The 23,808-nt window shown below is 37.6% G+C and overlaps 1 protein-coding gene across 8 annotated transcripts in view; it reads right to left on the reverse strand.

Annotated features, from left to right (window-relative positions):
- CSPP1 (centrosome and spindle pole associated protein 1) overlaps positions 1 to 23,808 on the reverse strand; it is a 226,232-nt gene that overhangs the window by 15,426 nt on the left and 186,998 nt on the right. For all 8 annotated transcript variants that reach the window (XM_057531763.1, XM_057531766.1, XM_057531764.1 and 5 more), the window contains 9 exons: positions 21,778 to 21,890; positions 17,696 to 17,845; positions 17,187 to 17,333; positions 13,902 to 14,006; positions 12,075 to 12,141; positions 11,366 to 11,483; positions 6,938 to 7,077; positions 2,789 to 2,929; positions 844 to 890 (listed from right to left, as the gene is read on the reverse strand). In XM_057531763.1, the coding sequence (XP_057387746.1) occupies positions 844 to 890; positions 2,789 to 2,929; positions 6,938 to 7,077; positions 11,366 to 11,483; positions 12,075 to 12,141; positions 13,902 to 14,006; positions 17,187 to 17,333; positions 17,696 to 17,845; positions 21,778 to 21,890 (1,028 nt within the window). The remainder of the gene's footprint in view (positions 1 to 843; positions 891 to 2,788; positions 2,930 to 6,937; positions 7,078 to 11,365; positions 11,484 to 12,074; positions 12,142 to 13,901; positions 14,007 to 17,186; positions 17,334 to 17,695; positions 17,846 to 21,777; positions 21,891 to 23,808) is intronic.

The raw sequence follows: 23,808 nt of genomic DNA on the forward strand, positions 1-23,808 counted from the left end.
AGCTATCATTTTCTCCAGAGCCCCACGATTCAACGTACTAAATATTTTGTCTATTGTCTCTCCTTCTTTCTAGAAAGTAAGCCCTCAGAGGGCAAAGATTTTTGTTCCTTTTGTTCACTCCTGTGCCCACAAACACCTAGAATATTAGCTGGTCCACAGTAAGTATTGAACAAATATTTGTTGAATGAAAACTGGCTCATCCCCTTCCTTTTGTTCAGTCTTTGCTTGATAGTCACTTCCTCAGGATAAGAGTTATGCCCTTACCTTGCTTATCTTCTTGATAGGTCTCACCATTACATGTATTATAGACTCTTACTTCCACTACTGCTGATAACTGACCTCACTCATTATGGGACAGGCCCTATAAGGGCTTTTAATATATTATCTCATTTAATCCTCACAACAACCTTTGAGCTATTTTTTATTTAGTTAATAAACATTTATATGGAAATTACTACATGCTAGGCCTGTCCCTAAGTGCCTGCAGATATTAATTGATTTTAATCTTACAGCCACCCTCAGAGATAAACACTATCATCCCACTTTACAGATTAGGAAACTGAGGCAAAGAAAGATTAAATACCCTGCCTGAAGTCACACAGCTAAAAACAGACTAACTTGAACAGCCTAGCTCTAGAGTCTTGTTTTTACTCATTACAATATGCTTTCTCTACATATTAACACTAATATCTCTTTAGCTACCCACTACACTGATGGGACAAGTTTTAAATTCTCTTAACTCAATATTCCTGAAGAATTCAAAATTGGAATACTCACTTACCATACTCCTAAAAATTTCTATCACCCAAAAACTAGCTTGAAAAATTATAACTGTTTTCTTACCATTCTGTGGTCTCGTACTTTAGTGCTTGGGACAGCATCCAAGTCAACTGTAGCCAATGGAGAGCAAAAACAAATTTAAAGGTTAGAAAATACTTTAAAAATAAAAATAAATTTTAGATATCTTTTGTAATTAACTCTTTACTGGAGATTACTTTTCAATGATCACATTTCAGAATTTTTTAAGATACTACTTGTTTATTAATAAATATAAACCAGCATCCAATCCATTCTAGTTGGATAAAATTCTCCCATTCATATTTAATAAATATAAAAAGTAAAATCATTGTGAATTTAAAACTGATGCCTATAGAAAAATAACCATCTCCCCTCATATTTCTACAATCTGTGTAGAAAATTGTTGAGAAGAGTTAAACAACTCCCTCACGTGGAATTGAAGGAAACTGAATTCAATTCCAGGCACCTGGTTCCGGGGCAAAGATTTTGGATCAGGTATCCCAAAGGCCCCTCTGATATGACCAGGGTTCCTATGTGTTCCTCTCAATAGTGCACTTTATCCTTTTAGCTACTGCCTTTGGGAATAAATAGGCTGCCAATGATAGCCTGTATTCCTTGGTAAAGTATTTTATACCCACATTTTTGATTGTTTTATAGTTAAACTATATTCTTATGAATTAAGTCATCACAGTGTTTGGTAGAAGTTGTGGGGTAGTTGCTGTAGGGGACAGATACCCTCAGTCCCAAAATGGACCTATTTCCACATGGGGACTACTTTTGGGCTAATCAGTACAAGTTGCCAAGATCACACCAGATCAGATCATCAGTTGGGTCTCCTAAGGAAAAATTCCACCAAAATGGGTGTAAAGGTTGAAGACTGTACTTGCTTCTCTCTTCTCTCCTGATGATATGCCTACTGTTTATCACAGACTTTGGGTTACTCTGCTGTCAGAGGGTGATCAGTGAGACCATTGTTAAAAATTCTATGCAAGATGGAGGGAAGACTTTCCCTGTCAATCTTTATTGAAGTCTTGACCTGTGATCAGGGCCTAAAGTGGTACATCACTTATTCCTGTGATACTCTCATGTAGTCAAAAATAGGCTCTTCAGATTCTGTAGTTCAGACAAGCCTGCTAATAAGGTAGGGTTTTGAATTTTCCTGAAAATAACTGCTAGGACCATCTCCTTCTATTCCTGTTACCTAGCTGCTGCATTTTTATGACTCATTTTCCATGGCTGCACTCAACGGCCTGAAGGCAGGCAAAGCTGGTGAGATATGTGTGAAGGTCATGCAGGACACCCGGGTCGATAGGGCCCACTGATGTTCTCTGAGGCCACTAGCTCCACTCCACCTCTAGGTGCCTGCCCACCCCACCCCCAGTTACACACTCCCAGGGGACCCTAGATATCTCCTTTGCAACATTCATCACACTCTCACTTTTTAAACATCTAAATTCTCCAACAGAGTATAAGCTCCTTGAGAGCAGTGGCATATTTCATTCATCACCATATCCCCTGGATACAGATCAGTACCCAGGCTCATAGTAGGCACTCAGTAAGTATCTGTTGATTGGCTAATTACAAAGAAATATATCCATAGCCCAGTCTGAAGCTTTAAAGATTTTATGCTATATCAAAACTCACAGACACACACAGTAGAGAAATGTCCCATAGGACATCGATGTGTGTGCCCAGCATTCCTTCCCCTGGTACAGATGCCACCTGGCCTAGTCAAGGTACTCAATCCTCCTGGCTATCATGAGTGGCTGGACCCCTCCTGTGCACAAATAACACACCCCAGTCAAGCCAATCACAGCCCTCTCTGGGACTTATTCTTCTCAGGGACTATAGGCCAAAAGGGGCATGTGAGTGTGGAGCTGCCAGTGGAGGGAGCCTGCCTCGGATTGAAATCAATACCAGAGACTGAGAAAGAAAGCCAACAAAAAACAACCCATTGAAACTACGTGAAATAGCAGTGATTACTTCTTACCTTCAGCACCTTCCTGCATTTTTATTCTATTCAGTCTCTTCTGCTGCTCTCTTAGCAAGGCTTGCTGCTGAATCTCTAAGGTATGATAATCTCTTGGAGGATCCGGGTACATAAATTTCAAATCAACTCGTGTTTCTGAATCTGGTACAAAAATAAGTTATATAACTAAGTTAAATCTTGTTTCCAAATGAGATTTTATAAAACTTCACTATAAATAGGAACAATATAAATAATGAGACATCAGCAAAGTCAAAGGACATCATCATAAAACTAATGAACAGGGCTTCCCTGGTGGCGCAGTGGTTGAGAATCTGCCTGCTAATGCAGGGGACACGGGTTCGAGCCCTGGTCTGGGAAGATCCCACATGCCGCGGAGCAACTGGGCCCGTGGGCCACAACTGCTGAGCCTGCGCGTCTGGAGCCTGTGCTCCGCAACGGGAGAGGCCGCGATAGTGAGAGGCCCGTGCACCACGATGAAGAGTGGCCCCCACTTGCCGCAACTAGAGAAAGCCCTCGCACAGAAACGAAGACCCAACACAGCCATAAATTAATTAATTAATTAATTAAAAAAAAAAAAAACACCTAATGAACACAAAATTAACATTCTTTAAATAAATGCCTTTTCACAAACTTATCACCATTATAAGGGAGCCCCCAGAGCAAGCAGCAGCTGACTGCCACATTCTCCATCCTGACCTTCCCACTCCCCCAAGATGCCACCCAGAGCCTGCCACTATGTGCAGGTACATCCAAGCAATTATTCAGATGGCTGTAACTCAGGCAGCCACCAGACACTGAATCACAGCCGATCCCTAAAATACACTGGAAAAATGAAACCATAATGTTATTGGCCAATTAATATTTGTAAATATCATGCCAAAAAATGAAAACAAGATAAATGCAGGCTGGCTGGAGCTTTAGGAGGGATGTCGTTTCTGCAGGAAATGACAGTCGAAGAATTCACCTGTGCCACAAGTTCAAGAATTATCAACTGATCAGAATGAAAATGTTAAACCTTAATTTTTAAATCTTGAGAATAAAAATATAGTTCACACATTTAAAAAGTCTTGACAATATTATTCATTTTGATCCACAGTAGAACTAATCAGAACCCTATGCCCGCCCCCGACCCAAGTACAAAGGCCCCTCCTTGTCTCCTGCCTCTTGTTTGTAGAGAAGCTGAAGTCTCCCAGGCCTCCCGGAGTCACAAAGGAGCAGGCTCAAGCGGCTAATGATTAGGGCAACAGAGTCACAGACTCAGTGTCTGATGCACATTCCTGAGTTGTTTTACAGATACCGTAACTGCCACCAGGGGGAAAAAGCTGACTGCATGATGACCAGACTGCAGCCATGACATAAACTGCTCCACCTTGAGCAGCAGCTTGTTCTGCCCATATATGTAAATGGGCAACTACAACTGCCAGCAAAAAGATGCTACAGACCCATGTCGACAACTTCCACTCTAAGAATACAGCACCCTATGTCGGCATGAAGAAGTTACAGAAGACCTTCATGCATGATCCCACAGAAATGGAATGATGTTCTGCCAAGTGGGGATTTGTAAGCAGCTTTTGGCAGGAAAGAGCTCTCTGCAGGAGGTCCCTTAAATCATCCAGAAAGACTTGTTAATATACATTTGTACATAATGCATCCCTGTAGCTTTTCCTTTCAGGGCTAGCCCTAGGTTAGTTCACTTTCTTTCTCAAGGATGTTGTTTACTGTGTTTTTTCGCACATCTTAACAAGCATTTTGTAAGCAGCTTCTGGCAGGAAAGAGCTCTCTGCGAGAGGCCCCTTTGTCTGTCGCTAACCTTAAACCAGGCTCCCCCATGCTCGACTCATCTCCAGCCCTAGCACACCTTTCAAATCTTTTGATCACACAATACCTTGCCTAATGTGTTGGTTCTTTCTGTAGATCAAAGAAGTAGAAATGAAGAATAATCAACAGATGACCAGATCTCTTCCCTAGCTTCCCCTTCAGTAATCTCGCAAACTGTGTGAATAAAATAGCATCTAAAGAAAGATCATGAGTAGTCAACAGGCCTGCACACAGTGGGGGAGGGCGATGACTCTGACCCCCACCCAGTGATTAACTGAGATGACTTCCCTCTTTCCCTTTAAAAACTTTCATGGCCCAGCAGAATCTTCAGAGATGGTTTTTGGGGGACACTGAGTCCAGCATCTCGCTAGATTGTCAGCATTCTGATTAAAAACAACTTTCCTTTCCACCAACTTTTGCGAGTACTGATTTTTTTAAGTGACAGGCAGCCGGACCTGATTTGGTAACAATAGTGGGAAATGAGAAGCATGCTGAATATCTAAGAATTAGAAAATGATTAAGAGCAAGGTTAACAGAAGAGACTCTGGACACATGAACTTGGATTGGAGCCTGACTTCCCCACTTCCAGACTCAGTTTCCTCTCTATAAAAACAAGAGACATCAACAACTAAGTCATACAATGAGGACTAGATGTGGTAACAGGGAAATGAATGGCTCAATTTTACGGTTTAAACCTTTTTGTTCTCAAGACCTCTTTACCCTCTTAAAAGTTAAGGACCCCAAAGAGCTTTTATTTACCGCCCCCCCCAACACCATATTAGAAATTAAACCTAAGAAATTTTTAAAACATGAAAATACAAAAACATATTCTATTAGCTTCAGAGCAATGAAGTCATCACATGCCATACATGCTCTGGAAAACCTGTACACACAGGAGAGAATGAAAATGAAAAGGACAAATAATGTCTTAGTTTATAATAAAAATAGTTTTGTAAAGCAATTATACTCCAGTAGAGAAGTTAAAAAAAAAAAATAGTTTTGACCTCAAGAAGTCCCCTGAGACCTACTGGCTTAATATAATACCTGGCATATAATAAGTAATCAATAAATGATAGAATAAAAATATAACTATGGTATATGTAATTGACGACACATGTATATCTAAGTGAAAAAAAAACAAAGAAAATTAAATAACATATAATTACATCTAGTTTTTATTTTACTTTTTTTGTCTTAAGCTCAGAAAGACTAGTAAATATACAAAATATTAATTGTGTTTATATTTAGGTGATTTGGGTAAAGTGATTTTTCCCTCTATCCTTCTAAATTTTCAAAACTTTCTAAAATAGATATTACTTTTAAAAATAAGAAACAGAAGAAAAGTGTAAATTCCAATTCATGTGGTATAGGTCATAAAACCACCATCCAACAACTCACCTCCTCTACCCCAACAGCTGCTCTGTGAGTGCACCTGAAGAAAAATCACAGGTAACACACATTTTGGTTCCTCTCAGTCTCCCAAGCCTCTGTTACCTTGGCAATCCTACTTCCCTAATAAGCTTTCTCTCCTCCTCCTAAGTGGCTGCATCAAATCTTCTCTACTCCCTTCGTTCAAAAGTCTTGCATTTCCTCCTTTCTACTCAGGGACCCTGCTCTCTTCAATGATGGTTCCCTCCCTCCCTCCCCTGTATCGTAAGCCTCTTCCTCCCGTAACAGCTTTCACATCAGCTTCCTAACAGGCTCCTCCAGCTCCAGACCCTGTGCTCCTCCCCTTCCCAGCCCCCGTTCTTCCAAGGGTTCTTCTGCTCATTGCCTCTAACACTTTGCTTCCTATTTATTCAGTCCTCATTTCCAAAGCTAACTGGCTTCTGATCCCATAATTCCACCAAAAAAGATCTAGTTGAGGTCACCAATGACCTCTGATCCAACTGACACCTTCCAATATTCATTTTACATGACCCCTCCTCCCTGATACACTCTCTTCCCTCAGCTTTCAGGACACCACATTCTCCTGCTTAACCTCCAATCACTGACTCTGCCTTCTCCACCTCTTTACTAAGCTCATCTGGCTGTCCATCCTCCACTAAATGTCGGGTGCCACTCTTCACACTATTTTACTGATCTTATCCACTCCTGAGGCTTTAAGAGCTGTATGCCCTCCAAAAGAAAATAGTTAGCCAAACTAAAGGTCCATCCACCAGACTGGTAAATTGAAGAACTAGAGTATACAGAAGTTTCATTCATCATCACTTAAAATATATACCATAAATGAAACTTTACTTTAGAAAAAGGATACAAACGTCTTTAAAGATACTTGAATATGGGTAGGACACTCTTGCTGTATCATTAAAATAGCAGCATTCTACTCACCTCTATCTTTCAGCTCATTAAAGTCATGAATATTCTGAAAAGTAGTAGTGTCTAGGCCCTTAGGTGACTGTCTTCTGACTGGAGCCTGTAACCGATGTCTGGCCATGTCAAATACGTCCATGGGATTCCTTTCTCTTTTCCTGTAGAAAATGACAAATTATGATAAAAGTGTCTTCTGGGAAGAAAATCTGAGTTGACATTTAACTCCCTGTACAAGAAATCTGGCATCTTTCACCACAATATATTATAAAAATTTATTCTACTAGCTGTTATTTCAATTCCTTGTATTAAAAAAACAGGGTATTTATAAGGTCATTGTAATCTTTCAAAATGCTCAGAAGCAAAGTATCTTATTGGAAGAACAGAATGAGTTAGCTTTACCTTAAAATGTTCGTGTAGTAGAAAGATTAGTCTTTGGTCAAAGAAACCAAGATTCAAAGACCAACTTTGCTACTTACTAGAAGTTTGACTGCACCATCTGTAAGATGCAGATAATGTCTACCCTTTTAGTCTTGTTGTGAGCATGAAATTAAATGAAATTATATATTGTAAAGTACCCTGCATAGTACTTGACATGTACTAGGTCTCAATAAATGTTACCTTCCCCTCAGTCTAAAACAGAAATTATACAGAGAAATACAGCATAAATTTGCTGCCCAATATAATAGGTATTATCCACAGTCCCCCAACACTAATTTTACAGTGGGCTTTCCGGGAACTTGATACCTAATTAGTTAATTAATACTCTATTTCTGGAAGAATATTTCTTCCTTTGTTAACCTAGGAAGTTAGCAAAATAGGCAGGTAGCTTAGTAAGGGAGTTTTCTACTAGGACTTTGGGGGAGTGATGATAATAGAGAACAGGGATGGGGGATGGTATCTCCAGCCCTGAAAATAAAGTATTTGCTGCTGTTTCCTTCAGCCCTAGGTGGGCCCCCTCTATTTTTTAAAATGTAGCTTTAAGCTAGAAGTTTGCCAGACTCCTGCCTTCGTGTCTTTATTCACTAAATCTTCCCTAAGCACCTAGATGGGAAGAGTTGGGATCCCCACAGGCAATGCCCCCTGCTCTCCTGGGGTTTCCTTTTGTGGGGAAGGTTTCACCAAAGCCACAAAATTACCTTGTCAAGGCTGACATAGACCTCTAACAGTGAACCACCTAGGGGGATAGGAACTGCAACAGAGATTCATTAAAATGCAAAACAAATACTAAAAAGGCTTCTAGGAGGCCATTAAATTGGACTCCTGTATACCATTAACGCTAATAGTTAAGTAGGCTGTTCAGTTAGGAATTAGGTTATTAGCTCTTCTTTGCATGTGAGCTGGGGGTGCCTAGCACATATTAGGAATTCAATAATATGGTGAATTAATTAATGAATAAGAGATTCTTTTTGTGAAACTATTTATAAAACTGGGATAAGGAACCAACACTGAGATGTCTCTGATCACAATACATACTGAACACTACACCGAACTTAAATGTATTTAACCAATTCTTGCTAAATGATGGTAATTCTAACATATATTATCTAACTTAAGTTAGTACACAGAATTTACAAAGTACTTTCAAATACATACGTTTATTTATTCTTCACTAGAATCTCATGGGGTGGAAATTATTGTGTAAGATTTGCAAATGAGAAAACTGAAAAGCTGCCTGGCTTCTCTTTCTTACATTGGTTTGCCAAAAGAGAGCACAGTCTTCAGTTTATGAATGAAAATAAAGAAAACAAATAAAAAGTCAATAATCCATTAGATTTAATTGAATATGCATGTTTGGAATATGGCAAGCTGCAAAAGTTAAGGCATTTATAACATCTTGAAAGCAAATACAGGAAAACTATACTGACCTCTCTATTACTAAGAAGTAGTTGACCTACTATAGAAGAATTCTTTGTTGAAAATTACCACCTTGGGTTAACATTCCATTACCTAGCCAGTCTGTATCTTGAAATTTCCTCACCTTGTTTACTTAGCCAGAACATGCCTAGAGAATGCCAACAAAAATCTAAGCAAAGTATAATTAGGCAGGTTAACATGCTACATTAAAATCCTACCACATCCTGGATTACAGTCAGAAATATCAGTATGAATTTAACGTGTACACAAATTGATAGACACAGGAACAATTACAGATAATGTTTATGACTTAGTATATGTACATATATTATCTAGCTCTGCCCATCAAGAGCTTGGTTTCTAAATACCATTCTCCAAGAGGAACCAGGACTCCTTGGAGAAATGGCTGATTCCAGGGCAGGGGACAGGGAATATACAAGATGAGCCTGGAGCATCTTGCAGTAACAGAAAGTAAAAAAGTGCTCAAGAAACAAAAGGATGGGACACATCAAAGAGACACAGGAGCCAACATGAAAGAGCTCCCAATGGCCAAAGGTGCAACAACTTGAGCAACAACATAAATAACATAATACTGTAATGTTATAATGTTACAAATGACATTATAACCCAAAGTACAAAATAAATATACATGAAACAACAGTGATATAAATAAATGGCTGAATAACTAAATAAAGAGAGGAGAAGGGACAAATCTTTCTTACAGAAGAATTCTAAATAATATATGGAGATAACCCCTCTCCAGGAGATGGAGCTTATCCCCACCACCTCTCAATTCTTGCCAGTGTGGTAAGCTTAGTGATTCCAGCGCTATCATATGGATGTCACATACCCGCCGATGTGATGTGATGAGAAGGCTACCCTGTGCTATTCTTTCCAAAACCCCTTAACCCCAGCCTAATCATGAGAAAACGTCAGACAAATGTAGACTGGGGGACATTCTACAGGATAGTTGGCCAAGACCCTCTAGACCGTCACAATCATGGAAAACAGGAAAGACTGAAAAACTGTCCCGGAACAGAGGAGACTAGGAGATGCGACAACTAAATGCAGTGTGGTACCCTGTACTGACTAAATCCTGGAACTGAAAAAGGACACTGATGGAAAAACTGGAGAAATCCATAAAGTCTGGAATTTAGTTTGTAGTAATGTTCCAATGTCAGCTTCTTAGTTATGACAAACATATTCTGGGAATGTAAGATGTTAACAATAGGGAGAACTAGGTGAGGGGTGTATGGAAACTCTCTATACTATGTCTGCAACTTTTCTATAACCTAAAATTATGCCGAAATAAACGATTTAATTTTTTTTAGATAAACACCCTTTAAAGAAAATGTGGTAGTTACCCGCTGCATTGATTTTACAACCTACTAAAAGACTGCAACCTGCAGTTTGAAGAATATTGCTTTAGAAAATTTATGAGTCCTTTTGGCAAAAATGATCAGAAATGTTTGGTAGTCTTTTAAGTTATTTTGCTGGAAAATAAGTATTTCAGAAAACAATACACTGCTGACGGAAAATGTAAAAAATAGTTTTAAAAAGTAACTGTCTATGGTTATTCCATCTCTGAAATTTTCCATTCCTATTATCATTTTCCTCTCAAGGACCAAGTTTCTATGCCTGACTTTTTAGAAGACCGAGAAAGGGAAAGTAAGGAGATTGTTTTTATAATTGTCTAGTCTATGTGTTCTTCTAGTCTTGTTTCAACCATCTCTTTCCTATCTTGGGCCTCCTTATCACTTAGATTAGCTTACAAAGGAACTTCTGCATCCGTCTGCCTTCTGTATATGAGTCCCAATTTAGTCAATTATCTTTCACTCAGTGATTTCTCTGTAGTGAGGCAAACTATCTTAAAGATAGAGCTTGAAGAATGGCCTGTTCCCAATACTGATTTTTCACTAATCCTATTAAAGATACCATGGTTAGGGATAACACTTCTGGTTTGCCTTCAAGGAAGTGCTACTTCTTTCTTCTTTTTTTTCTTTCTTCCGTCTATCAACACCACCACTGTCATCACCATTGCCATAAATATATTACTGGCAGTACGGAAGGACAATTAAAATTCTCTGCTTAAATATTTTATATTAGGTTAAATCAATATTCATTAAATATCCCATATTTTCACAGTGAATAGATTTTACAATTGTGAAGAAATGTTTTATGAAGGCAATGTTACCTACATAAAATTGAAGAATGTGAATTAAATAGCACATTAGCTAATTAAAGAAAGAGCTGTTCTGCCAAAAAAGAAAAGAAAGAAAACCTACCACATACTGCAAACACACTAAAAAAATCATACACTATTTTGAATTAGTTATACTGAGTCCCTCCACTAGACTATAATTATTTAGCTAGATTTCTTTTGGGGGGAGGGAAAGGCTATTTCAGTCATTACAATTTCACCAATAATCCGTTAAAAACTTTTTTCAAGCATGCAAAATTCTAACAGATGTGGCTTTATGATAAAGATAATTAATCCTGTTCCAAAACTGTAGAATTATTGGATATGTTCCGATTCCTTATCCTGACAGAAAAGAACACAAGAACAAACAAAAAGTGCAATTCTAAACTTGCCTTATATGAACTTCGTCTTCACTGTCCATGTGTAGCAACCGCCCCTGCAGACGCCGCTCTTCACTACGAAGCTGCTTTCTCATTTCTGATAATTCCATAATTACATTTTTTTTCTCCTCTGCAAATTCACATTGATAAGTGAAAAATAAGACATGTATACGAATAAAAGGTTAAATATTAAACATAACCTGACTTATCATAAAGCTAAAATGCTCAGAGTGACATTTTTATGAAAGTTATTTTTAATGCTTTATATATATAGATCATATTTATGAACATCATTAAGACCCACAAACACATTTCTGATAATACAGGAATTTCAAATGGCAAGAAACATTCTTGGGGGGGGGGTGGGCAGGGGGGTGTAACTATAAAGGGGCAGCACAATGGAGTTCCTATGTGGTGATGGACAGTTCTGTACCTTGATTGTGTGGTGGCTACACAACTTACACATGATAAAAATGCACAGAACTACACACACACACAAACACATAAATTACTGCATGTGAAAACTGTGAAACCTGATGAAGGTCTGTGGAGTATGCCAATGCCAATTTCCTGGTTGTGATATTGCACGACTGAGGGAAGCTGGGGGGAGGGTGCACAGCACCTCTCTATACTGTTTCACGATATTTTGTGAGTCTATTTTTCAAAATAAAAAGTTAAAAAGAGAAATAGTCTAGATTACAGGTTGAAGAGTCAACTCTACCTTCTGCACGAAGCTGATTTTTCCTGGCAGGTACCGGAGGAGACTGTGCCCTGGACACGGAACTTTCCTGTTTAACAATCACAACAAAGATACACTCAGTATGTCTTCCCTACTCAGAAGCTTTAAAAGAGGAATTATTTTGAAGTAACTATATGTAAGAGAAACCAAACTCCCCACCACTCTATCTGTAAACTTACCCCATTTATTTTTTCTTCCCACTGCAGTGGGAGAGGCCGTGCCCCATCCAAAGAGAATCCCTTCGCCTGTACTCTGTATCTGATAAGTGACTCTCAGCTCCTCCATCAATTACTGGGTTTTGTCCACCCTCTTCCTCTCTCCAACCACCTTCCTAACAGCCTGTGCTTAAGAATCTCTCCATTTTTTAAAAAACTTATCTCACCCTTCATCATTCACTATTGTCCATTCTCTTCCTTCATAGCCGTTCTTTAAAAAACAGTATGTGCAGTGCATATGGTGTTTGCTTCCTTATTCCCATTCACTCCTCACTACACAGCCTTTGCTTCTCCTACCAAGTGATCCCTCAGTGATGCATTTGATGGGCATTTTAAGCCCTTATTTTACTTGGCCAGTAGCAACTGATATCATTGCCACTCTCTCTATTTCCTTGCTCTGCTTCTTATATGTTGGTTAATTCCCTATTGTTCCATCCTCAGCCCTCTTAACTTCCCCTGAACACATCCTAGACAATCATACTAATTAGACAAGCAATAATGTTAGTAGTTTCCAAAACTACAAATCCAGTGCAGAGCGCCTTCCTTGGCCGCAACCTGTAGTTTCAACTGCCTACTCTATATAACCCTCACCAGAAACCTGACAGTTGTCACTGACTCCCACCCGTCACACACAGTCAATAAATAGCACGATCTGTATCTCATAAATATATCTTGAAGTTGTCACCCCTTCTGAGTTCTTAATGTCACTGCCTTCATTTAGGTCCTCAAAGTCACATCTGGACTTCTGCAAAAGCATCTTAACTTTTCTCCATGTTTACAGTCTTGCCCAGCCTCCATAATATATCTCCACGCCACCACTGCCTGAGAGAACATTATGCAAGACAAACATGGCCATGTCATTCTCCTATTTAAAATATTACCATGAATTCCCATACATTACCACAGACCTACCAAATCAGATCTCAGAGGGTGGGCTTGAGGAAGACATTCTAATATGTTTCTTTGTCTATTCTGGTAAAAAGCCTGTTTAATATCCACTGGCCTATGGAATAAAGTCAAACCCCTTAGCACTCCCTACAACACCCTGCATACATTCCAGCCTTCACCTCCTCTGCCATTTGGTGAGGTGTCGCAGGCCAGACCAAACCATGTGTTCTCCATGCGTGCCACTTGGCTTGCAGTCCCTCCATGATTCTGCATATGCTGCAAGTCCCTCTTCCTCCTCCTCTCTATAGCAAATCCCTACTCATTCCTCAAGAGTCAACTCAAGGATCAACCCTTCTGGAACATTTTCCCGGCGCTTTTCTGAGTATAGCTCAGTCTAAAGTATAAGGGACTTTATTAGCATAACTACAGCTAGCGAGAAGACATATTACCAAAGAAAAGGCCTTCCTGAGGGGCCTGGACAAGTACCACTTGCTAAATTATGATTTGTCAAAAGAATTTAAACTTTGGGGCACCAAGTATTATCATTTATAACTGAAGCAACAGACAAATCAATATAAACATCATCTATATTTCAGATGTGAAAAATGTAATCTAGCTAAGTAAGATGAATAAGAAAATCTCATTCAATACCCGCAATCCAAAATAACTTAGCGAAGATGAATAAATCAAAAGAAAGAGTATATACTTGAATAAAGGAAGTTATAATGCTGTCAACTGAAGGAGGTCTTTGGAGTTTGCTTGCAATCTTGTTCTGAAGAGCAGGAACTACAGGAGAAGGCTGTCTCAAGCGCTGAGGGGGAGAAAATAAATATATATATATATACACACACACACACACACACACACACACACACACACACACCCCAATGTATGTCTATGTGTGTATGTATATATACAAAGACCCCAACATGTATGTGTATATATACATACACACATCTCTAAAATCTAGATCCCTTGTCACCAAGAGCATCACGGATCATGATAGAGTTTCTATGTCTCCGTAAGGAAATAAAACAGGGTTTCAGGTTACAGTGTAATAAAGCTAATAGTTCCCAACTTCGTATTAAAATCAAAATGCTGAAAACATAAAAATTCCCAACAAAATATAATAAGAATTATCTGGATAAAAATATAAATGTATGTTTATAAATGTGGATGTTAAATTGTTCATTTTGCACAGTACAAAATCAAATATTGGGCTTCCCTGGTGGCACAGTGGTTGAGAATCTGCCTGCCAATGCAGGGGACACGGGTTTGAGCCCTGGTCTGGGAGGATCCCACGTGCCGCGGAGCAGCTGCGCCCGTGAGCCACAATTACTAAGCCTGCGCGTCTGGAGCCTGTGCTCCGCAACAAGAGAGGCCGCGATAGTGAGAGGCCCACGCACCGCGATGAAGAGTGGCCCCCGCTTGCCGCAACTAGAGAAAGCCCTCGCACAGAAATGAAGATCCAACATAGCCACAAATAAATAAATAAAAAATACTAAAAAAAAAAAAAAAAAAAAAATCAAATATTACTTTCACTAGTGACTTTGATAAAATTAGAAATATATGACAAAGTTTAAAAAAAAAAACTCTAGGTGACCACAGGTAGAATTATAAAGACAAATTAAACCTTCTAACGGACTGTAGAGAATGAAGCAAAGAAAGCATAGTCCACATAATGTAAAAAAACAAAATAAACAGACAAGTAACTGTCAAGGAAGCAAAAACAAAAAAGTCAGAAATTCAATGAATATGATCAAATATATTGGTTATGATAGTATAACTCTCAGATTAGGATTAAAAAAACAAATTTTAACAAACTAAATAAATATACAGACTAAAAAATTTAAAATGCAGACACAAAAGTAAAAACTAAGAGTAGACAAAAATATATATCAGGCCTACATAAATTAAAAAATGACAGCTAGCAATGATAATTTCAGAATTGAGGGCAGAATGCATTAAATGGAACAAAGCTGGTATAAAACTTTATGGTACTTCACAATTAAACTATAACAGTCATAAAATTACATATTCCTAAGAAATAGCTTTTTTTCTTAGACATAATAAGAAAGTGGCAGAAACACAACTGTGAGAAACTAACAACCTTCATTCTCAAATAATCAATTTTACAATAAAATATTCTCCGCTTTCTGCTCAATTTTGCTATACCAAACACTGCTCTAAAAAACAAACTTTATCAATTAGAAATATGAATGATATGACATTTAAATGATACTTTAAAAGGATGAGCAACTATATATATCCTAACAATGAAGGATACTGCCTAATGTTCCTGCAACACTGAAAATAAAACAAAAAATATAGATCTGACTCATAAATTCCCTTTTTATTTATTTATTTATTTATTTATTTATTTATTTATGGCTGCACTGGGTCTTCGTTGCTGCGCGTGGGCTTTCTCTAGTTGCTGCGAGCGGGGGCTACTCTTGGTTGTGGTGCGTGGGCTTCTCATTGCGGTGGCTTCTCTTGCTGCGGAGCACGTGCTCTAGGTGCACGGGCTTCAGTAGTTGTGGCACGTGGGCTCAGTAGTTGTGGCTCACAGGCTCTAGAGCGCAGGCTCAGTAGTTGTGGCGCACAGGCTTAGTTGCTCCGTGGCATGTGGGATCTTCCCGGACCAGGGATTAAACCCGTTTCTCCTGCATCGGCAGGCAGATTCTTAACCACTGCGCCACCAGGGAAGCCCCTATAAATTCCCTTTTAAACAACATTTCAGCAAATTCAAATTGTGAATACTTATTTCTATCATCATAAAACCCTGGGGTGAGAAATCCAGAGAGTGCATTTGCACCAGAAATGGCTCATGTTACCTACAGTAGGTTACACATTGAATGATGTAGCAAATCACATCATAAATACACCCAAGGAGCACACTGGTTAAAAGTAATCTTTTTGTCAATTCTACTTACAAGAAATCATGTCTGTATAAATCTAAGTTTCTGAAAACAATTTTTTAAAAATTAAATTGGGCTAAACGTACAAGACATAGGGTTTTTCAAGGTGTGGTTCACAGGCCAACTGCATCCAAACCCCTAAGGGTTACTAAATCACACTTAGTAAATCAGATACGTTGTACATGAGACCAGGAAGACACATTTTAATAAGTCCCTATGATACTATACAAACAAAATTTTAAATATAGCTTTGAAATATGAGCAAGGGTGTAAACTGGATTTTCATAAGGGCCTACTGGCTTTCTAGAGAGAAAACACCTGTCTAATAACTTTGACTCACATGCCTAAGCATGAACATCGACCCCCATCTCAGAGGCATGGACTTCAAACCAGTCTGTGGTGAGCCACAAGTTTCTTTTTTAATTTCCAATCCATTGTGGACAGATGTGTAAAACAGAGTAAGACTGAATTACAGTTGACCCTTGAACAACATGGGTTTGAACTGCACAGGTCCACTTATACAGAGATATTTTTTTCGTCAAACACTACAGTACTGTAGTCAGTGACTGGTTGAATGCGCAGATGTGTAGGAACTGCAGGTATGGAGGGCCAACTATAAATTACACACACACAGATTAATCCCTGCATTGTTCAAAGGTCAACTGTACTAGATAAATAAAAACTTTTAAAAGATGTTACACAATTCAAGCCCAACTATTTTATAGATGCAACAGACATAAAATTACATTGACAAATTGCTACAAAAGTTTCCAAACACCTTCAATCTTGTCATGAACAGTCTGGAGGGTGCTAGTCTATGGACTATGGGAACAAGACCAAGAATGGCAACAGAAAGTAAGCCTATTCTGTTCATAGCAGGGAAAATACAACGCAGCACAGTGACATCATCTAGTACAGGAAGTTCAGTGCACTGCACCCAGAAAAAGTACTATGACGAAAGGAAAGACAAAAGCACCTTCTCTGCTTTCTCCCTTTTGCTAACTACTCCACTACTCTCACAGTGAAAGGGGGTTGAACTACGGGTTCCATAGACATTTCTGTCTGAAACTTACCTTTGTTTCTTCACCAATTATATTTTCTCTTTCATAGTAGTGCTGAAGTTGTAGGTTATGTTTTTCTTCCTCTTCTTTCTTCTTTCTTTCTGCTTCTTTTCGTCTTTCTTCAGCTAACCGAATAAGCTCTTCATTTTTCAGCCTTTGCTTTAAAATAAAGAGAAAAATATACACTCCATACACACGTTCTATAGTTCATATTTGTTTGAAGTAAAGAGATAAAATTGCAGGTACAGATGATATAGTGTTCTTTAAATAAAAAAGTTGTCTGCTTAACAATAAAATATTAGGCATCTATTATAACATCCTAGTCGGCCTAAACTATTTTTCGTCTGTAAAAAAAGTCATCATTTATCTCTTTTCTTAATTTAGTCTTTCATTTTTATAAAATAGCATCTAACAAATGGATATGGATCTGTTCTCCTTTGTAAGTAATAAATATCTTTTCAAGTCAAAATAAGGAGTTCACTTTCAGACTAAGTAGAAAAATACAGTAGGTAAAAATGCACCTCTTCCTCTTTCTCCCTTTTCTTTTCCTGTTCCTCTTCATACTCTTGCTGAATTCGTGCTCTCTGTTCTGCAAGCCGTTTTTCTTCTTTTTCTTCGGCAATTCTCAATCTCTCTCGTTCTGCTTCTTCTCTTTGTTTCTTTTCCTCAATCTAAAGAATTAAACCTAGTTATTACTTTGTGAAACTATTGAAAAGTTAGAATACCACTTAATTTACCCTATTATCAACATTTGTGCCCTCTTTTTGTAAGTAAAAATAAGTTCCTAAATTTTTCAGTTTCCTGTATTTTATTAGGGAGGCCACATGATGTAACGTTAAGAGCTCTGAGTAAAATCCCAGCTCCATCAGACTGTGTGACCTTAAGAAACTTTCTTGCTCAGTTTTGTCATCTGGTAAGAAGAGTTATTAACGTCTATACCTCAAGGTAGTACTCAAAAGAATTGAAATGAAACAATGTATGTAAAAAAACATAAAAGTTCCTCCTATGTAGAAGGTACTTAGTAAATAATTCATGATTATATTATTCTATAATGACTGCTACTATTACGTCTCAAAGTTCCTTGACGTGATTAGTATCCTAAAACAACAGCGAAATATTTTAGCAATCACTCTTTAAGTAGGAATCCCTTCCCTAGAATGGCCTTTCTCCTTTCCTATCTACTGGCAAGGTAAATGAGGATTTTAGCCACAAGAATTCATAACTAAGTTTTGTTTGAATGCCACCTGGGGCCTGCAGTGCTGAGTATTCTGGGGGAATATTCTAAGACAGAGTCTAAGATCTGAAAGGAAGAGGACCTTAACAGATAGCCTACATCCTCCATGAATGAGATAGAGAAGAATGACAGCACGGGTACTGGGTATTCATGATGCTGGTTTACGGATATCAATAGATTTTTGTCCCTCTTAAGTATGGATTGATTATGACTATTCATATTATTTTTATAGTTCTTGTCTGCATTTCCTCTAGCTTCAAGGTTGCTATATTTAGTGCTGACAAACTTTTGAGCTATAAGAACTGTAGTCTTCTTATATGTGCCATGATTTTACATGCTAGGGCTTTTTCCAACATTTCTTTCTCACAACACTATTAAATATGTACGATCCTAATATTTAATACTAAGTGGTGTGTACGTAATCACTTCTTCAATTACAATAGCCCTAGAGAAAACATCATTTATGATCCATACAAAAAAACCTCACATTTAATACTCAGTTCCCCTTTTTCCTCCTCCATGAAAAAAAAATCACAATGACAAAGTCACTTCTCCATTAATGGGTCACAATCATAAATGGATCTCACACCTAATGAATCCACAGAAATATCATTCCAACAAAAATGCCACACAGAAGTTCAATGGAAAGAGAAAAGCTATCATCCAGGTCAGTGGTTTTCAAAATATATAATACAAAAGTGCTTCAGGGGCTTCCCTGGTGGCGCAGTGGTTGAGAATCTGCCTGCCAATGCAGGGGACATGGGTTCGAGCCCTGGTCTGGGAAGATCCCACATGCCACGGAGCAACTGGGCCCGTGAGCCACAATTGCTGAGCCTGCGTGTCTGGAGCCTGTGCTCCACACAACAAGAGAGGCCGCGATAGTGAGAGGCCCGCGCACCGCGATGAAGAGTGGCCCCCGCTTGCCGCAACTAGAGAAAGCCCTCGCACAGAAACGAAGACCCAACACAGCCATAAATAAATAAATTAATTAATTAATTAAAAATTAAAAAAAAAAAAGGAAATACCTTGAAACATTAAAAAAAAAAAAAAGTGCTTCAAGGGTCCTGCAAATATTTTATTAAACTTGTTAATTATTTTTAAAGCTGCAATTAAAAATGACATCTAAACACTCACATGTGTTATTTACCAAATTTTAACCACATGAAGACTTCTGCTACACTAACTTAAACTAATGGTATAACTTATTTATGCAGACATGGAGCTGAGGCTTCCTTTGCCATCTTTGTGCACAGATTTAAACATTTTATAACATTTCTTTTAACACTTAAGTTTGGGGATTTTTTTGTCTGACACTATATTGTTGATATTAATAATAAATACCATTTAGCTATTTTACATTTTCATAGAGTTCTGGATTAGATTTTGTTTGGGGGCAAAAAGGGAATTTTTAAGAGGCTGCTAAAAAGAAAAATACATAAACCACCATTTTATACGGTGGGAGAAGTGAAGGTTGAAGTTATTCTGAAACTAATACAGTCAAAGTTTCCCCCACTACTAGTAGTTTTTTCCCAGAGGAAAGACTTCCTAGAGCTAGAAACATAACTGTAGTACCTCTAGATATGATACTTAAAGTCAGGAGACTTGGGTTCAAGCACCGGCCTCACAACTTGCAAGCTCTGCCACCAAAGGTGAGCCTCATCCTGTGTTTTAGTTGGTCATAAAATAAAAAGAGTAATAACTTCCTCAGAGAGTACTGAGGTTTAGTAAGATACTATACATAAAACTATCTTATAAATAATAATAGGCTACAAAATGGCAAGACTTATTTTTCCCTGAATTCTACCCTAGACCATGCTAACACTCAGTAAGTATAATAGGAACTACATAATTTTGACTTGCTATCATTATGGGCAATATACCAGAGGGTCCTTCAAGTTCAAAAGGTGACTCTGTGACCCTCAATCTGCTGCTACCTGACTGGAGTGGCCAGTATCCTTGGGATCTCTGATGCTACGCTCTTACAGTCAATATCTCTATTCATTCTGTCGATCCTTAGAAAGGTCTTTCCATCCATTTCTACCGTCACCACTCTAGTAAAACACCCCTGCTTCCAGTCTTTTAAAATTCTCCAAAAATACATCCTCAACAGTAATGCCTGATCAATCATCCTTAAGACTACATCCATTATGTCACTGCCTTAAAAGTCCACAATAATTAGGATCAGAAAGATGGCATGTCTGAATAGAATCTCTGTAAGAAGAATTTGTTTAAGAGGTTGGGATTAGACTGGAGAGCCAGAAGTGTCAGAATAAAGAATATGGACATTTTCTGTAGAAAAGAAAAGCTACTGCCAGGTTTTGAATAAAGAAGAAAAACATGAGAAGTCATATCAAAGGAAGATTAACGTGGCCACAGGATTAATTTGACACTGGGATGTAAGTGTGGGTATGGAGGGGAGGGAGGTAAGGAGAGAAAATATTGTGAGCCCGCTATGAGCAGGCCTCTCACTCACCTCAGGCTCCATCCCAAGGGTGGCCACAGTATGAGAGTTCAATAAATCTGTTTGTTTAATAAACACCTGATGCTCAAGTATCTTCCTTTGGGCAATTTCTAGTACTTTAAATACTATTTGCTTATATACATAAATGAGGCAAATAATTGCAAAATGTGATTACATTTAATATTTATTTATTTAGAAACTATACAACTGAGTCAAGAATATCAAATCATTTACAAAAAACTAATTACTTTCTACTAACACATGCAAGCATCTAGAAAGATTCATTCTATGCCTAATAGGTGAACATTTTAAGTGTTTCAGTTTTAGAAATTTCAGCATTCTTTAACACTTAATGATTTAATAAAATTTAAGTCACCTGGTATACCTAACATGTCTCCCTATTCATTTTTCAGACATAAGTAGAATAGTATAATAATATACATTAAATAATAATATAATGTAATTTATATCTTATATAAATTAGATATTTTAGTAACCGCATGGCATTTTAGAATTTATTCTTTATCTTGTGGATTAAATCTTTGCAAGTTTAGTTTATTAAAACTCTTATGGGGACTTCCCTGGTGGCACAGTGGTTAAGAATCCACCTGCCAATGCAGGGGACAAGGGTTCAAGCCCTGGTCCGGGAAGATCCCACATGCCACGGAGCAACTAAGCCCTTGCGCCACAACTACTGAGCCTGTGCTCTAGAGCCTGTGAGCCACAACTACTGAGGCTGCATGCCACAACTACTGAAGCCTGCGCGCCTAGAGCCCGTGCTCCGCAACAAGAGAAGCCACCGCAATGAGAAGCCCGTGCACTGCAACAAAGACCCAACGCAGCCAAAAATAATTTTTTTAAAAAAACTCTTATGAAACTTTGAAACTGTGATCAAGTAAGCATTTCACCTGAAAACGAAGAAAATTCTTGTATAATTCCTGCTGTTTAATCTGAAGTTCAGTTGGAGGTTCACCAAAAATATTTCCCCGAGCAAAAGGAGAGCTCTGTGTTTGCATATGACCTTGAAAGGGAAATTTTGCAGAAACATACCATTAGCCAGTGCTTAGAAAACGTAAAGGTTAAAGAATAAAGACTTTGCTAATAAATTCAAATCTTGAAAAAAATGTGCTAAATATGGAACTCTAGAGGTTAAACTCAGAAGAAGGCTGAGATTAGAATCTAAAGACCAGATAAAAAGTAAAGAGAGAAAAAAAATGGTGACACTAAAATAAAATTAATACACAGTTGAAAAAGCATAACATATCTATACCTGAAAGACATCAAGAAAACATAAAAGTTAATAACGTAAGCAACTCTCACTGCAGCAAAGGCTTTAAAGTAAAATTTATATAGAGAAAAAAAAAGTACATGTTTAAGTTCTTATTTACGAATATAAATATCCTTTTCTTAAGAACACTGCTTAATTATACACTAAAATGTATTACGTATACACATACAAAAATTTTCTAAAATTGTTTTTAAAAATCAGTAATTCCAAAAGTGGATTCCCATCTATGGTTTAAAGAATAGATTAGAAAGTTAGCTCCAAAAACATTTTTTACAAATTAAAGTGACTATTTTAATCACTGCACCACTTTTTATTTAAAAATTCTATCAGATTAATGAGATATTAACATGAAAAATAAAAATATGCTATATATTACCTATAAATAGTATTAAAACATTCTGGGAAAGGGAAAATATTATTTCATAAAAGCAACCTGGAAAATAATTACACCCCAGGGGTCTCTTTGAATGCAGAAAAAAAAAATTGGTGTTTAAATTTAAGCCTCACATAACTTTTTATATCATTTTTTAGTTTCCTTATACCATCAATCTAAAGCATTTATTTCTCTCACTCGTATAGTGCTTGCAGGACAACTGCTTTGCAGTTTAGCTGTCATTTAGGTCTATTTTGCCTTTGTGTTAAAATTTATTAATGCTTACTTGAATAGATCAGCAGAAAGGCAAATCAACACCTAAACATTAAAATCTTATGTTATGGTGGAAAAGCTGATTAGCAAACCAAAACTGAGTAGTTTGTTTCACTTTGATGATCACTCAAATTCTAAGCCGTTGAGGCAATTAGAGAAGAAATATTATTAGAGGCAGGCAAGATAAGTTCTTTCAAATATAAAAATACTATAAAAATAAAACCAAAGGGAAACACATGCTCTAAACAAAGAAAATGAAAATGTATTCAGGCATCATAATAAGCGAAAAAATAAATTTAAGCCAAATTAGTATGGACTTTATCAATATGGTTTTTCATCCAAGAACCATAAAGTAAAAGAAAAACAACAAACATTAAGAAGGGCCTCAGAAACAGGCCTAATGAAGACAAAACATTAGAGGATAATGAACCTTAAGTATACATTATAATATTCAACTCTCAGGTATATTCAAGTTCCCTTAAAGCCTTAAAATATTACATGCCACATATGTATGTGTATGTGTGCACACACATACATATGTATACACACACACTCCTACACATATATGATGGCCTACCAACAAATTAGGTGACTCTCAATAGTTTTTTGCATTCAGAAAGTCTGTTTTAGGTGAATTCTTAGGGAATGAAAGTTAATTTAGGAAATTTCAATTCACAAAAAAGGGAAATTTTAACATTTTATGATTTTATATGATTTCTTAAACTAGAACATCCTGGCCACAACAGCTGCACCAAAACCCTGGTAGTGTACAGAAAGGCAACAGACAATAAATTCTGCTATGCATATTCAATCATCAAGCTTGTGCTCCTTCTTGGACATGGGTCATGGAAAGCTTTGATTTTTCCAGTGCTTTTGCTTTGTAAGCAGAGCTAGATGCCTAAAATGTTATTACTATGACAGAGAAAGTTCTAGGCTAAGAGAGAACTACAAACAATACAGGGTGTGGAAGGGAAGGGCAGAGAAGGGGTCTGTACCACTGATCTC

Source organism: Balaenoptera acutorostrata, chromosome 17 (genome assembly GCF_949987535.1).
Source record: "Balaenoptera acutorostrata chromosome 17, mBalAcu1.1, whole genome shotgun sequence".
NCBI lineage: Eukaryota > Metazoa > Chordata > Mammalia > Artiodactyla > Balaenopteridae > Balaenoptera > Balaenoptera acutorostrata.